The sequence below is a fragment of the Palaemon carinicauda genome, chromosome 8 (assembly GCF_036898095.1).
Source record: "Palaemon carinicauda isolate YSFRI2023 chromosome 8, ASM3689809v2, whole genome shotgun sequence".
Classification (NCBI taxonomy): domain Eukaryota; kingdom Metazoa; phylum Arthropoda; class Malacostraca; order Decapoda; family Palaemonidae; genus Palaemon; species Palaemon carinicauda.
The window spans coordinates 53,729,540-53,744,260 of NC_090732.1; the positions used below are offsets into that span (position 1 = coordinate 53,729,540).

Sequence of the window (14,721 nt, forward strand, 5' to 3'; positions counted from 1 at the left end):
TGCCTCTACTTTAGGAAGAGCCTTGGAAGAGGGCAATACCATTACCTAAGTGTGTCGTTACTAATGGCAAAAATTTTTCGTACCATGATGGCATATGTTTTCTTTCTTAGAGACTGCCTTCTACAAGGTGTGTGGTCTATTGTTTGTTGATGAGTACAATCTCAGATTGACATAAAGACCTTACTTCTACTACTTGCGAGGTATCTTTATGTTATTCGGCTAGGGAGATCTCTTTTGAGAAAGGTTCTCTTTGGCTAGGCTTAAAGATTTAACCATTACATTTGGTTAATTGTTTCTATCACTTTATCCTTTCTTACAGGTTGAGTTCCTTTTTAGGGATATCTTCTTGTCATATTATGAATTGAAAGTTTAGCCTTCCTTTTATACGGTTGGTTGCTCCATTATCAATGCGTCGATATGTTTTTCTCTTGGTTGGCGACTTCGTTGCCTCCCTACTAGCCCTCTCTCTGCGGAGATAGAAGGCTATTGATTTTACTGAGCATCCTTGTTTCCCTTCTTAACCAAACATAATAATTATGGTTAAGGGTAACATTTTCTTTTGGCTTAATTTTCCAATCTAACATCATTAACAGAGGCCTGGATATTGTGTTCTTTTCCTCTAACTTTTTCACCAATTGCAATCACACACAATTTGGGAATTATTTTCCCAAATTTGCTTGACTTAATAGAATGCTATTAATCCATTCTTTTCAGCTTGGTGATTCAAAGAGAAGATTGTACTCATATATAGTTTCTACTTCTCCTTACAGGCGGGGTCTTCGAAGGAGATGCACTGCCGAGTTCAGATTTGTGCCAGGACCGTGAGGTATCCTTGTGGTCATGATACCCGCAGGACTCATACTAAATACAGGAGGATGAAGGGTCCAGTCTCCTACTGGTACCCTCAGGATTGCAGTGTGTGTAAGGACTTACATCACTCTGGATGGATATCGAAAGATATCTCTGATGACGACCGGGTGTTTTTCCTGAGATCTCTTCGTTCCTGGGTCAGGGGTTTTAAGAAGAATGCTGAACCTAAGGCTCCTTACCTTCCATCTACAGAGTGGAAGGATATACTTTTCCATAAGGCGGCTCCGGACTCAGTATTGGGTTTTTCCCACCCTAGACCCATACCGGCCGTCCAGTTACATGTGGATGAGGCTTTAAGTGTCATGAGCCTCGATTTGGACAATATGCCTTCGGTTTCTTCTTTATTACCGGGCAGAGAATCGGCTCTCCTGTCGACTGTCAAATCAGATGACAAACTTCTCCCCCAGGTGGATGATTCTTATCTGCCTGAATTGGAGGATGATAGTGTGACTTCTGTGAGAGACTCAGTTTGTTCCATTGTCTCAATTGCCGTCACTACAGCCGCTTCTCTGTCAACAGTTACAACTACGTCTTCTGTTTCAGGTACAACTCCTGTTTCTGTTCCTCCTCCCTCTCCTGTTGAGCCGGTGGAACCAACGCTTCCTAAATTTCCAAGTAATTTGGAAGACAGGTCCCTTGTAGCGAACATGAAGGCTTTCATGAAGGGACCCAAGAATATCAGAGTAGGATGTTCAAAGCCTTGCGGGAGGAGATTCAGGCTTTGAAACCTCAAGAGGATCTGAGTAAGGCTAAGGTCTTACCTTCTCAGCTCCCCTTTTGCATGCAAGAGAACCCATGGAGATATGCGGGTCATGCGGTGCTTTCGGAGGGTATCCTTCATATTGGAGAGGGGCTTGGCTCCAGGCCTATTGCTGATCTGGAATTTTATCCAGATATCGAGGCCTACCCCTTTTGTTATGTTAGGTTAGCTCAAGGTGTCCCTTTAAGAGACGACACTCTCCCCAAAGAAACGATCCTTCTAGAACACACTAGAGCCCAGCACCTGGCTGTGAAGGAAATAAAGACAGCAGGGTGTCTCAACACGCAATTAGGTGCCTTTGGTAAAAGGTTGGCCGCATTTTTAGCTCCGACACAATAGTTTTCCCTTTGCATCAAAAGGTTTTGTAGCGGTAGAAAAGGCCATCCGGGAGGGTAAATCTCTCCCGATTTTGGAAGAATGTAGACCTGTAACACTTGTTCTTCCCCATGATGCTGACCATTGGTTGGATGTTCAGTTTACCTTTGCTGAAGGAAAATTAGATAAGGATATAGCCAGTCGACAATTTAACGAAAGACTGCCTAGGATTCCTGAACACCTACGTAAAGCTTAATTGGAATCTAGGGAGAGACTATCGGCTTCGATGTCTCTTCAATGTTTTATGGAAACGATGATTGAGAATTTCATTGATACTCCAGTTTTTTCCCTGTTGGCTAAGACCCACTTTGGCTACCTTTATGAAGGATCTTTTTTACTCCTTTCAGGCTCGAAGAGTCAGTAGAAAAAATGTTCTCGCTTAAGCTACTATACGTCATGAGCCGAAGCGTCTCATTGATGCGTGTATTTGAGGTAAGGACCTGTTTCCCCCAAAATTAGTAAAGGTCTTAGATAAAGCTGCAGCCGAGAATAAGAGTCTTTTCCAGAGGTATGGAATATCTCTAAAGATAAAATTTACTCCTGGGGTCGGACCTCAGGAGGCCTTTCGCTCCTTCTCCATCCAGCGCTCCTCAGAATGTCTTTGCTGTTCCTCATCCGGTATTCACAGTCTCAAGCATTCAATCATGGATACGAACAAGGGTCATCGTCCTTTTGTAGAGGCCGCTCCGACAGAGGGGGTAGGTCAAGAAGTCGTGGTTTCTGAGGCAACAGAGGAAGTAGGGGCACACATTTTCAGCCAAAACAATGAGGATACTCCAGTAGGGGGAAGGCTGAAATTGTTCAAGGACCGGTGGGCGTTCAGTCCTTGGGCACAAAGCGTCATTTCCAGCGGTTTGGGCTAGAAGTGGAAGAGACAACCTCCGAAGCTCAGGAGATTTTTTCCAGAAATTGACACCTCATCTGGAATAATATGTGCAGGACCTGCTAAAGAAGAGAGTTATCTGTTGCACAAGATCTATGAAGTTTCAAGGTCGTCTGTTCTGCGTGCAAAAGAAAGATTCGATTATTCCTCGAACTATTCTCGACTTGTCCCATCTAAACTTGTTTGTTCAGTGCGACAGGTTCCGGATACTGACTATTTCGCAGATATGGACCTTACTACTCTGGGGGGCTTACACCGCCTCTATAGATCTTACCGACGCTTATTGGCATCTTCCGATAGGTCAAAGCTTCTCTCCCTACCTTGGTTTCAGACTGGAGCGAAGGGCTTATGTATTCAGAGCTATGCCATTCAGGCTCAACATAGCTCTGAGAATTTTCACGAAGGTTATAGACGCAGTCCTTCAACAGTTGTGGAAAAAAGACCTTCAAGTAGCGGCATACATGGACGATTGTCTTGCGTAGGCTCCTTCAGAAAGGGAGTGCACAGAAGCAACCTCTCATGTTGTCAAGCTTCTGCAATCCCTAGAATTCCAGATCAACTTCAAAAAGTCAAGACTGAACCCAGCTCAGGTTTTCTAGTGGCTGGGGATTCATTGGAACATACAGTCTCATACTCTATCCATACCTCCTTCCAAGAGGAAAGAAATAGCACAGTCAGTCTGGTCTTTCATCAAGTCGAGAAGGACCACCAGGCATTGCCAGGAAAGGGTTCTGGGCTCATTACAGTACGCCTCTATAATGAACCCTCTCCTCAAGATCAGACTCAAGGATGCAGGCAGAGTTTGGAAGAAGAGAGCCACCACAGCTCTACGTGATCATCAGAGGACGACACCGCAGTTACTACGAAGGCAACTTCGTACATGATCTACTGCCAGAAGTCTTACCAAGATAATTCCGTTGTGCTTTCCTCCTCCTTCATACGGACGCCTCATTGGACAGTTTTTTTTTTCTTTGGGGGGTGGGGGTCATACCCCACTCAAGAAAGTGCAAGGCAGCTGGTCTCAGAGATTCAAGCAATTCCACATCAATATTCTGGCGGCCATGGCAGTCTTCCTATCCCTCAAAAAGTTACACTTGAAGAACAATATTCACATCTGGCTAGTCTTAGACAGCAAAGTAATAGTTCATTGCATCAACAGGCAAGGGTCAAAATCTCCCCAAATAAATCATGTAATGTTCGCCATTTTTTCGTTGGTTCGGAGGAATTAGCATCTGTCAGCTTCTCACCTTCACGGAGTTCGGATTGTGATGGCAGACTCCCTATCTCGAACACATCCTCTAGAGATGGAATGGTCTCTAGACAAAAAATCATTCTCCTTCGTGCAGGAGTTAGTCCCGGTTCTTCAAGTAGATCTGTTTGCAATGAGTACAACAAGAAACTTCCCAGTTATGTGGCACCAAATATGGACCTGGCAGCAGTGGTGATGGATGTGATGAACATGAATTGGAATCGGTGGGAGAGAATTTATCTGTTCCCACTCTTCAATCTTCTCATGAAAGCGTTGGACAAGCTTCGTTCGTTCAGGGGGACAGCAGCCCTGATTGCTCCTCTATGGCCAAAGAGCAACTGGTACCCAATAGTGACGGAAATGAACCCCAGGTTGGTGCCTCTACCCAGCCCAAGTTTGTCCCAAGAAGTACAGAGGAAGACTGTCTTTTCTTCATCATGGAAAATGAAAACTCTTCATCTCATGATTTTTTCACATTAGCCCTAGAAAAGAGGTTCAAAATTCAACGAGATAAATTAGCATTTGCAGAAAATTATAAAACTTCCACTACTTTGAATCAGTACGAAACCACGTGGAAGAAATGGGTTCGATATGTGGAAGATAAAAATCTACTTTCTATCACAATGGATTTTTGTTTAGGGTTTCTGATTGACTTACATGTGAAAGGTTTAGCATCCTCCACGATTTCGTCGTACAAGTCAGCCCTGGCTAGACCCATATTATATGCCTTTGACATAGATTTTAACTCGTACCTCTTCAACAAGATTCTGAAAGCATGTGCAAGGTTAAGACCATCGGCTCCTCCTAAACCGATCTTCTGGTCATTGGATAAAGTGTAACAATTTGCTTCGGAAATTGACAATCAAACCGCGTCTTTACGAGATTTATCTCAAAAAGTGATTTTTCTCATCACTATGGCTTCTGGTGCTCTAGTTAGTGAAATTGTGGCTCTCTCTCGGGATGAGGGTCACATAGAATTTACAGACAAAGGTGAAGTTAACTTATACACTGATCCTACCTTTATGGCTAAGAATGAGCTTCCATCTAAATGTTGGGAACCATGCAAAATAGTTCCCCTTGTAAGTGATCTCACTCTGTGTACAGTGCAGTGTTTAATGACCTATCTTGACAGAGCAAAGAATCTTAAAAGAGGTCAGTTATTCAGAGGTGAAACGGTGGGATCAGAATTGTCTTTGAAACAAGTGAGAGCAAAATCGGCATATTTTATAAGAAGAGTGGACCCGGCTAGCATGCCTTTAGGTCATGACCCTAAGAAAGTGGCTTCTTTACTGAACTTTTTTCAGTATATGTCCTTTGGGGGTTTACCAGGGTGTTCTTCAAGCATTATATGAAGCAATTGAATGAAATACGTCACTTTGGGGTGGTAGCGGGTAGTGTTATTAAACCTGCTGCAACGATGTTGCTCTCAAGTGCGTCCCAAGGCATTCTTCCAGGTTATTTCCTTTAAGTAAACTGTTAGTTTTTACTTCATGATCATCATTAAACAATTTAATTTATAGTTTCAGGATTCAATTTAGTTTCTCTAAATTTACATGTGTACCTAATTCTATTATAGTATACCTACTTTAGAATTGAGTTTAAAATAGTTCAGCTTACGTTGTTATGTATATGACTGTATTTTGTAATTGGACATAAGTTGCTTAATTTTCATCATAAGCCTCCCTTTTTATGGGATTTTATGGCATATTAATTGGTTTTCCCCTAATGATAAATCAAGTACAAATTATTCGAGGGTGTATAGTTGGGTACATTAGTTGATCAAAATGCTTACCATTTCACTTGTAATAACTTTTGCTCAAAATTTTTGGTAATAAAAGATTGTATACCGTTGGATGCATTTTATTGCTAGACCTAATTCCTTTTAGTGGCAATAAATTTAGTATACTGTGGTTTCTTTCTACCCTTAAAGAACTAAATGGATTTGCTTGCAGATGAGTATTTTGTTCCATACTGATTACTCACTGAACTTATGATATTGGTAGTGTTTATAACATCTCACCTTTCATGAGGAGTATTCTTTACCACGGGGGAGGTTGATGGCCAATCACGGATCTATCCTCTTAGATGACCATCATACTTACCAAATTCAGATCGGTTTGGTTTCAAAGTTAAGGTAGAAATTGATACTTATGCTTCGTCACATAGGTAGGAAGCATTTATACTTTGAGGTTTTTCATGCAAAGCCTCACACCGAGTATAGATAATTCTCTGGTACACTTCCATCAGGACGACATAGCTCGAGCCCAAAAAAGGGATTTTGACGTAAGAAAAATCTATTTTAGGGTGAGATAGCTATGTCGTCCTGATGGCCCACCCGTTACTTCCTTTTTCTCCCACCCCTTTGCTCGTTGGAGGCTTCTATTTCACAGTAGCTCAGCTGCGACGTGGAATGAAGCGGCGGAGTCATATGGGAGCACCGAAAGGTGATAGGATATGTAGCAGCTCCTCACTTATCCTTCCCCTTAGAGGATTAGACTGGGTAAGATCTATTTGGGATGCAGATATCTATGGTTATCTTAGGATACGTCCCTGATTATACACGATATCTTCGGATAGTCGTTCTGGGGTTGGAACTCCGTGATACCTGATGGTAATTCTCTTGCAATATCAATCGCAGAAATATTATACAGTAGAACGTTGCCAGAAGGAACTTCCATCAGGACGACATGGCTATCTCACTCAAAAATAGATTTTTCCTACGTTAAAATCCCTATGAATGTATCTATTACCATGGCGGTGAGTTAGCCTGTGGCTAGATGGGCTGCGACTAGATGGCCATTTAGCCGCGACCAGTTAGGACGTGGCGAGTTGGCCACGGCCAATTGTTCCATTCCGACTAAAGAAGATTATGAAAAGTAAATGCCACTCGCCAAAAACAAAAGTATTTAATCCGATGGTCCTGCCAGTATTAACATTTTTATCAGAAAATTGGAGCATTATCAAAGCCATAGAACATAAGCCAGTAACAACTCATACAGCTATAGGAAAAATAATGATGGAATTAACACTAAAAGACAGAAAAGAGGACATGGATACGAGAGCAAACTAAAGTAGAGGATATTGTAACAACAAGTAAGAAAAAGAAATGGACTTGGGCAGGATACATAATGAGAATGACAGATAATAGATGAGCATTAAGAATAACAGGATGGGTTCCTTGAGATTGCAAACGAAGCAGGGGAAGGAAAAGAAGACAATGGATTGACGAGCCAGGAAAATTTGAGGGTATGACTGGCATTAAAAGACCATAGAGAAGTCGAGGAGTCTCTCCTTACTTGCGTAGGAGAAGAGCAAGAAGTTGAAGGAGCATGGGAACCAGGTCTTCTAAACACAGGTCTTCTCATCGACTGGACTTTAGGTAAGACGCCTCCTTCCTCTTCGCCAGTTTCTCCACGACCTCCTCTGTCTTCTTAAGGGGGAAGAGCCCTTCGTCCCACACAGTCAGGTTCCGGAGAGCCTTAGCTTCCCTGTGCGGAATTTTCTTTGAGAGATTTTTCAGGACAGAATCTCTCCTTCTCAACACCCAGTTAGCTGACAGTGCTCAGGACTGGAATGTCAGGAACTTCAGAGCGCGGCCCCCCGAGCCGACTAACTCTTTCAAGGTATCTTGTTTGGCAGGGTCCATTGATTCTGTTGAAATCTGGGTGCCCACCAGAGTAGAAAACCACCAGTCCAACCATGAGGCGACATTAATAAGGTCCTTTGACATTTCCTCCATCATAACAGCTTCTGCCTGGGAGAAGAAAATAGGTGCAGAAGAAGCCCTGTCCTCCGGGGCCCCTTGGCCTAAAACTTCAAGAATGTCCTCCAGTTTGCTGGCTCCATGAGGACGTCCCTCCAAGGCATAGTACTTGCTCTGAGACTAAGGCCTTGGAGGAGCTTGGAAGAACTCTGTCCCTTAGAGTTGTCCCTGTTACGGTTCACCACTTTATCAATATGGGACCGTCCCAGTTTGACGTCCCTCGCTTCTGGCAGGGCTAACGATGGCTTTTTCTGGACCGGTTCCTCCATAATTCTATTTAGGCTAGACCGCCAGACGTCTTCTTCCAAAGGTACGGGCTCCTCGATCCTATGGTGCTTCCTTATCAAGTTAATCACCCTCCGTTGGTCCATCTTCCGAGTCACCATCCGCTTCCTCCGTCCGGCAATGTGGAGTGGCGCTGACACGGGCGACTTCGCTCTGCCTAGGATCGAGGTTGGGCCTTTCGGAAGAGACGGGAGTCTCCGCTGTCTTTTGGTTTTTCAACAAGGGGACAGGCTCCTCCGTGGGGGTGTTCGACGGAGGAATCCGTGCTCGACGATCACCTCCACGGGCTGACTCGTCGCGGCTGCCCGTCCTAAGAGGCGACTCCCTCCGCTGGGCGGATTGAGTCTCCTTCGACAAGGACTTACGCCTGTCAGACGAGGATCTAAAGTCCGAGGCTGATGCCGACTTGCGGCTGTCGGAGGCACTTCTAGGAGGACTGTCTCCGGTAAGCCTAACCGCAGTGCCCGTGACCGTAGTAAGGTCCTTAACCTTACTGCGGGGGACTAGGACCCACTGTTCTTGTTCCTTCGGGGAGGCACTTCTCCTGATCTTCCTTTGCGGGGAACGAGATCTCCTCCTATTAAGCCGAGACCTCGATGGAGACCTGGATCTGTCTCTCTTCCTCCTGTGTCTCCTCCGAACTTCTTCTTCCGACGACAAAGAAGACCCTGCTGCCGACGATTCCGACACCTCTTCATAACGGAACCGAGGTACAGGTGGAGCTTTGCTCAACACCTGTTGGGTACCTGACGTCGAAGGCTGTAAAAACAGCTCGGGAACTGCCAACGAAGGTGCTGGAGGCGTAGACGGGCGATCCAAGAACGGAAAACAGGAGCTCAGACCTTCTTCCACACTCAAAGGAGACTTAAACGGCGTCCTCGGTAGACTCCATCCAAGAGGATCTTCTTGCGGGGAATCTTCTCTCTCTGGGGCGCCTTCCGCTGCGGAGGCGCCTGAAACATCCACCCAAGACTCTGGAGAAGAAAAAGGAACATGTTTATTCCGCATGGGGTTGCCAGCCGAGACGTGCTCCCCTAGCACAAGAGCAACGTCCCACGGACCCCCACTAAACATACCCTCAGGCCCCTCACACGCCTTTTTAGAGAAACAGACACCCCAGAATCAAGACCTTCCTGGGGAAAAAGCACTGGTTTCTTCCCCTTAACAGACTTACCTCGTCCCCTACTCTGGGTAGGGGAAGAAGAAGGAACTCTATCAGACTTTTCACCAGCCGATGTTCCAGGAGAAGAAAAACTTGCCTTCCTGGGAGATCGCTTCGAAGACTTCTTTTTCTTGGTCTAAAACTTAACCCACTGAACCTCGCTCCACGTAACACATTCAGGACATGTGATTGAAGGCGAGCACACTTTACCCCTACACGAGGAACAAAAGGAATGCGGGTCCACATCGGGCTTAGATAAGAACGCCCCACACGACTTCCTGGCCCTAGGCCCAGGACAACGGCGGGTATGCTCCATCACACACTAACACAATACCGCCAGACACAGGAACGTAGTGGAAAAAGAAAGATAACACTAACAAACACAAGGAAAGCACAAGGGAATATAAGTTAAAAGCGCGAAGCACAAGGGAGAGCACAACGGGCCACTTGGTCACACACGTGGTACACAATTCGGGGACACAAAGGATCGCACTGAGATAAGAGAAGCGTCAAGATGACATCACGACGCGACCAGAGAACTTACTGAAGTTCGAGACCCAAGCTCACATGTGGCCTGCCTCGGGATTGCCCTTAGGGCACGTATCCTTCCGCCTAGGTCTACCATTACAGAAAACGGGAGTAGGGTAAACTACACAAAACTCTGGTCGGTTGAGAGGAGGTTCCAGGTAACTCCTAAGAAAGTAGTTCGAAGTAAGTCCCTGTATTGGAACAAATAAACATTTATATGTATATATATATATAAATTATATATAATCATTATCATCATAATCAGCCGTTACTAGTCCACTGTAGAACAAAGGCCTCACACACGTCTTTCTACTTGCGACTGCTTATGGTCTTTCTATAACAGTCCATACCTGCAAGTTTTCCTAGTTTGTCAATCCATAGTCTTCTCTTCCTTACCTTGCTTATGTTGCAATCGTTTGGGACCCATTTTGTTCATTTTATTGTCCATCCGTTGTCTGTGATTCTCATTAGATATCCTGCCCATGTCCATTTCTTCTTCTTACATGTTATTAGAACATCCTCTACTCTACTTTGCTCTCGTATCCTTGTTGCTCTTTTTCTGCCTCTTAATTATTTTTTTCTATAGCTCTTTATGTTGTAACTATTTTATGTTCTAAGGATTTACTAAGGCTCCAAGTTTCTGATGCCAAAGTTAATACTGGTAGGACTATCTGATTAAATACTTTCGTTTTAGAGAAAGTTGCATTTTACTTTTCAATAATCTCATTTTATTTACCAAATACTCTCCATCCCATGTTTATCATTTTTTTCTAATTTCGGTCTCGTGCCCTGGTGAAACACTTACTGTCTGTCCTAAGTATGTATATTCATTAATGGTGTTTAAAGGTTCGTCCATAACTCTTATTTGTTGTCTCTGCATTTTCATTGAACATTATTTTAGTTTTACTCTAATTCATTTTCAGTCCTACATTCCTACTTTCTCTATTGAAATCTTTTATCATCTTTTGTAAGTCCTCACATAATTCCCTAATTAAACCTGTCATATATAAATCTTAGGTTGTTTAGCTATAGAAAATATCATGCCAGCAATACAAGTTATATCAAGCAAGTCATAATAATACTTCTCTTTGTTAAGTAGTATACAATCTGGTGACTAATTGGTAGCAAAACCCCTGAAATTGATGAGACAAATTTCATCTGAAATTTCCTCAATGAATTTTGTGATGTAGCTTAAAAAGAAAATCATTCGATTAAAATTGATAAATGGATTAAAATTATATATTTTGGCATATCTATCAAACAGTGTTTAGGAAATCAGAAACATATAAACTCTAAGCAAGAAACTAGAAAATTGGGGTTCCTTATACAAACACATACGCATTGTCGTCAAGCAGCACGTAATTTTCTTTCAATTAGAAATGAAAATTACACAAAATTTGACAACCACCAAATGGGCCTAATTACAAAAAATAGGTTTGTATGAAAAAAGTTATTGTTTAATATTATTTCTATGATGATTCTTATTACTATTTTATTTGTTTAATTTTAGCTGCCATTGCGCTTCAATGAAACTAAGCTAATATAAGAGAAAATCAGTGATGATATATTTACTGTACAAGGTGAAAATTTAAGATTATACTTCGGTCAAGATATAGTTATTCAATCCCTAAATAATTGGGCTACCAATAAAAAGGAGAATAAAGGGTAATAAGTAAAACAGCAATGGTTAACTGATCCCTAACTTTCAAAAATCTTTTCTTGCTTTTTACACTTTTACATCATTATTCCCTTACAACAACCATAGAAGTCATCTGTCAGATAACTTCTATTCAATCAATCAATCCATTACAACAATCTAAACTCACCTTCATAATTCCCAGTTTTCTTTTTGTGCTTACAGTATCTTCCATGAGCATTTAACCCCTTATATGATGAGAAAGAAGAACCACAATCTTTGCATACCATTTTGGTATTTTGACTGACATACCCATCATCTGAAAAAAAAAAAATACAATTTAGCCTGATATGTTACATAAACTTAAAGAGTGGAAGACCTAGCTTAAGATTATCTCAAATATGGAATATGGGGAGGTTACAATTCTTAGCAGTAATAAAATTAGTGAAAATATACACCACAATATAAAACAGGCCCCATATAATCATCCCAAACCCTTTCATCTTAATAAAAATAGCAGAAGAACTTTCTTCACACTTCATTCTTGTGAAGAAATTTCCTTCACTCTTCTCTCCTTTTGTATTTCGGTCTTCCTCACAATATAGTAGTTACCCACGAAATTTTAGCTTCCAAACTTTACATTTTCTTTAACCAAAACATGGGAGGACAGCCTGAACTGAACTTGCTGACAATATGCCATGTTCGTAACATCACTGCATAGAAATGCAAGACAAAAGCCTTAAGTCAGCATAAGTTGATTCCTTTCTAAAAACTACACGTGTCAAGAGAAATGATCACACTGATTTGAATATAATTCTAGTATTGTTGACTTAGAAGCAGCTTATGTTATTTTATTCAGTACCAATACAGTTCTGAATAATTTAGGATGTACGCCAATCGCACCAGCTCATTGCTACTTACTCATTTAAATTATTATTTTATTATGCCCGACTAGGTAGGATTATTATGTATGTATGTTTCCCTAGAGCTGCAAGATTTCTCTTTGTAATTTGCACAAAATCCTACCTCCTACTCACTCCTTACAATAATGCAATGACCTGCCTGAAACTTATCTTATGTACCGCAAGTTTCAACTGTCTGGAAGCTGAACCCAGGTGACGGCCATTAACCCATGGGGTCGGCCCATTCGTTCATGAGCATGCGCAGCTGTTGTGACCGCACTGGTCAATCTGTGCATCTCTGGCTAACCCCAACTCCCCCACCAAGCAGAGGAGGACAGGAATTCTGGTGCCCTGTCGGCTGGAGAACGAGAAGATCCGAGCTTGGGAACTGTTCCAGCAATACTCAATCTACCAAGAAGCAAGAAACCCAGGGGGAGCCAGTCTACTAAAGGTGCAAACAATCCATTCAATGGCCATTTTGTGGACAAGGGCTTTCCAAGTACTTAAGAAAGGAGTGCAGGTAATACACATGGCCACCTAAAAATTTACCCCATTTCTACATTAGAGTTTCATTTTCGTTATTTTGATATTGCTGACTTTTACATAATTCAAGCTACGCGTGGGATTAGATGTAAAAATTTTATTTATAATCTTTGCCTTTAGAGACTAGTCCAGTCTCGGGTCACAGGACCACGTGTTGGACCACAGTGTAATAGTTTGCCATTGCTGAAGACCACGAGTCTGAAGCAACAATATTTTGATTACTATTTTGCATTTCTTGAAAAAATTGAATTATTTGCCAATGTAAAGATGTCTGAGTGAACGTTGTAAATATTTTGTAATAAAGTAACTAGATTAGGTTAATTATACGTGTTTGTATTTCTACTCCCTTAGACTGATTATGTTTGTAATATAATATTTAATCTCGGGATAGCATACGCGATATGTTGAAAGGAGTATCCTGTCTGAATAACTTAAGGGAAATAGTGTGTTAGCAAGTGATATAGTATTCATTCTCAGTGCTCCAAATGTAATGACTCTTATCGTTAACTTTATTACAATACATCCCTGCCCCCCTCCTTTGCCATTGTTTCCATTCATGAAGTAAAATTCTCGTCCAGCATCTCAATGGGGACCCTAGGACGGTGCTGAAACAGAGCCTTAGAATGAGATAGCTTTCAAATTGAAATAGCTAAAGTAAACCATCAAATTACCTCTTTTTTCATGTGTGGAGTTTCTAGGACTCTGAACAGAGTATAATATTTTATTTAAAATGAAATTTTGTGAACTGCATCACCACGGCGTTTGTGCCGTTGGCATTAGCGTTCCTTTCTTCCCTGTTGATCTTTGTAGGATAATGAAGGGAGACATTACCGGAACAACAAGTTCCCACACAATAAATAAAAATAAAATAAATTTCTCCACATTATTAGTCCTTTGAACTGGATCTTTTACCTTTGACTTATGAAGCATTAATGTAATCAATCAGCTTGATTAAGCATTAAGTACCTTGCTATATCACTTAAATTCACATGCACCAGCCGGTTTGTCGAATGTATAAATCCCAGACTTGAATTGGGTAGAGAGATTTGTAGTCATTATGATCTTATTGTTGCAACCATAAATTTAAGAAAAGACAGCGTAACCAGGTTCATTTACAATTTGACATAGGAACTTCATTTTTAGTATCGAATCCATTCACCCATTATGTGACACCTTCCACTCATAATCAGAAAATTCTAAGCTGGTTGAACTAGGGTTTTTATGTTATTCAGACGTCCGGGTTTACTGCTCAACGAGAGCGCCGGTCTATTTTGTTCTGTCAAGTGATATTGTCATTTAAACATTTAATTTGTAATATTTTGTACCTTGGTTTACCTTCCCTAATTTACTAACTAACGTTCCCCGTACACCTATACGTGTCCTAGTTAAAGAAAGGGAATTGGCACACCGTAATTTAAGTTTTCTTACAATTAACAGAAACTTAATTTCCCCAAGTCCATTTCATTTCACATATTTTTTCCAAGATGGAGAACATTGTTTACTGTGTGTTTTATTTCATTAATTGACTCGTTAGTTTCATTGTAACTCTGTTATTTACCACTTATAAGCGCGACATAGATTTAATCTTTATCCCCTGCTTGGAGAAAGATTTGGTGTTTGTCCTCTGTGCGAGGAGATTTAACCTTGTCCCCTTCGTGGAGAAACAACGTTCGTCCTCTGTGGGAGGAAAATTGTGTTGTGTCCTTTTTGTAAGGAGATTTGTGCTTATCTTCCGTGTGAGGAGATTTTGTGTTATCCTCAGCCC

The 14,721-nt window shown here is 41.8% G+C and overlaps 1 protein-coding gene across 2 annotated transcripts in view; it reads right to left on the reverse strand.

Annotated features, from left to right (window-relative positions):
- LOC137645733 (zinc finger protein ZFP2-like) overlaps nucleotides 1-14,721 on the reverse strand; it is a 480,606-nt gene that overhangs the window by 73,947 nt on the left and 391,938 nt on the right. For both annotated transcript variants that reach the window (XM_068378620.1, XM_068378621.1), the window contains exon 12: nucleotides 11,702-11,830. In XM_068378620.1, the coding sequence (XP_068234721.1) occupies nucleotides 11,702-11,830 (129 nt within the window). The remainder of the gene's footprint in view (nucleotides 1-11,701; nucleotides 11,831-14,721) is intronic.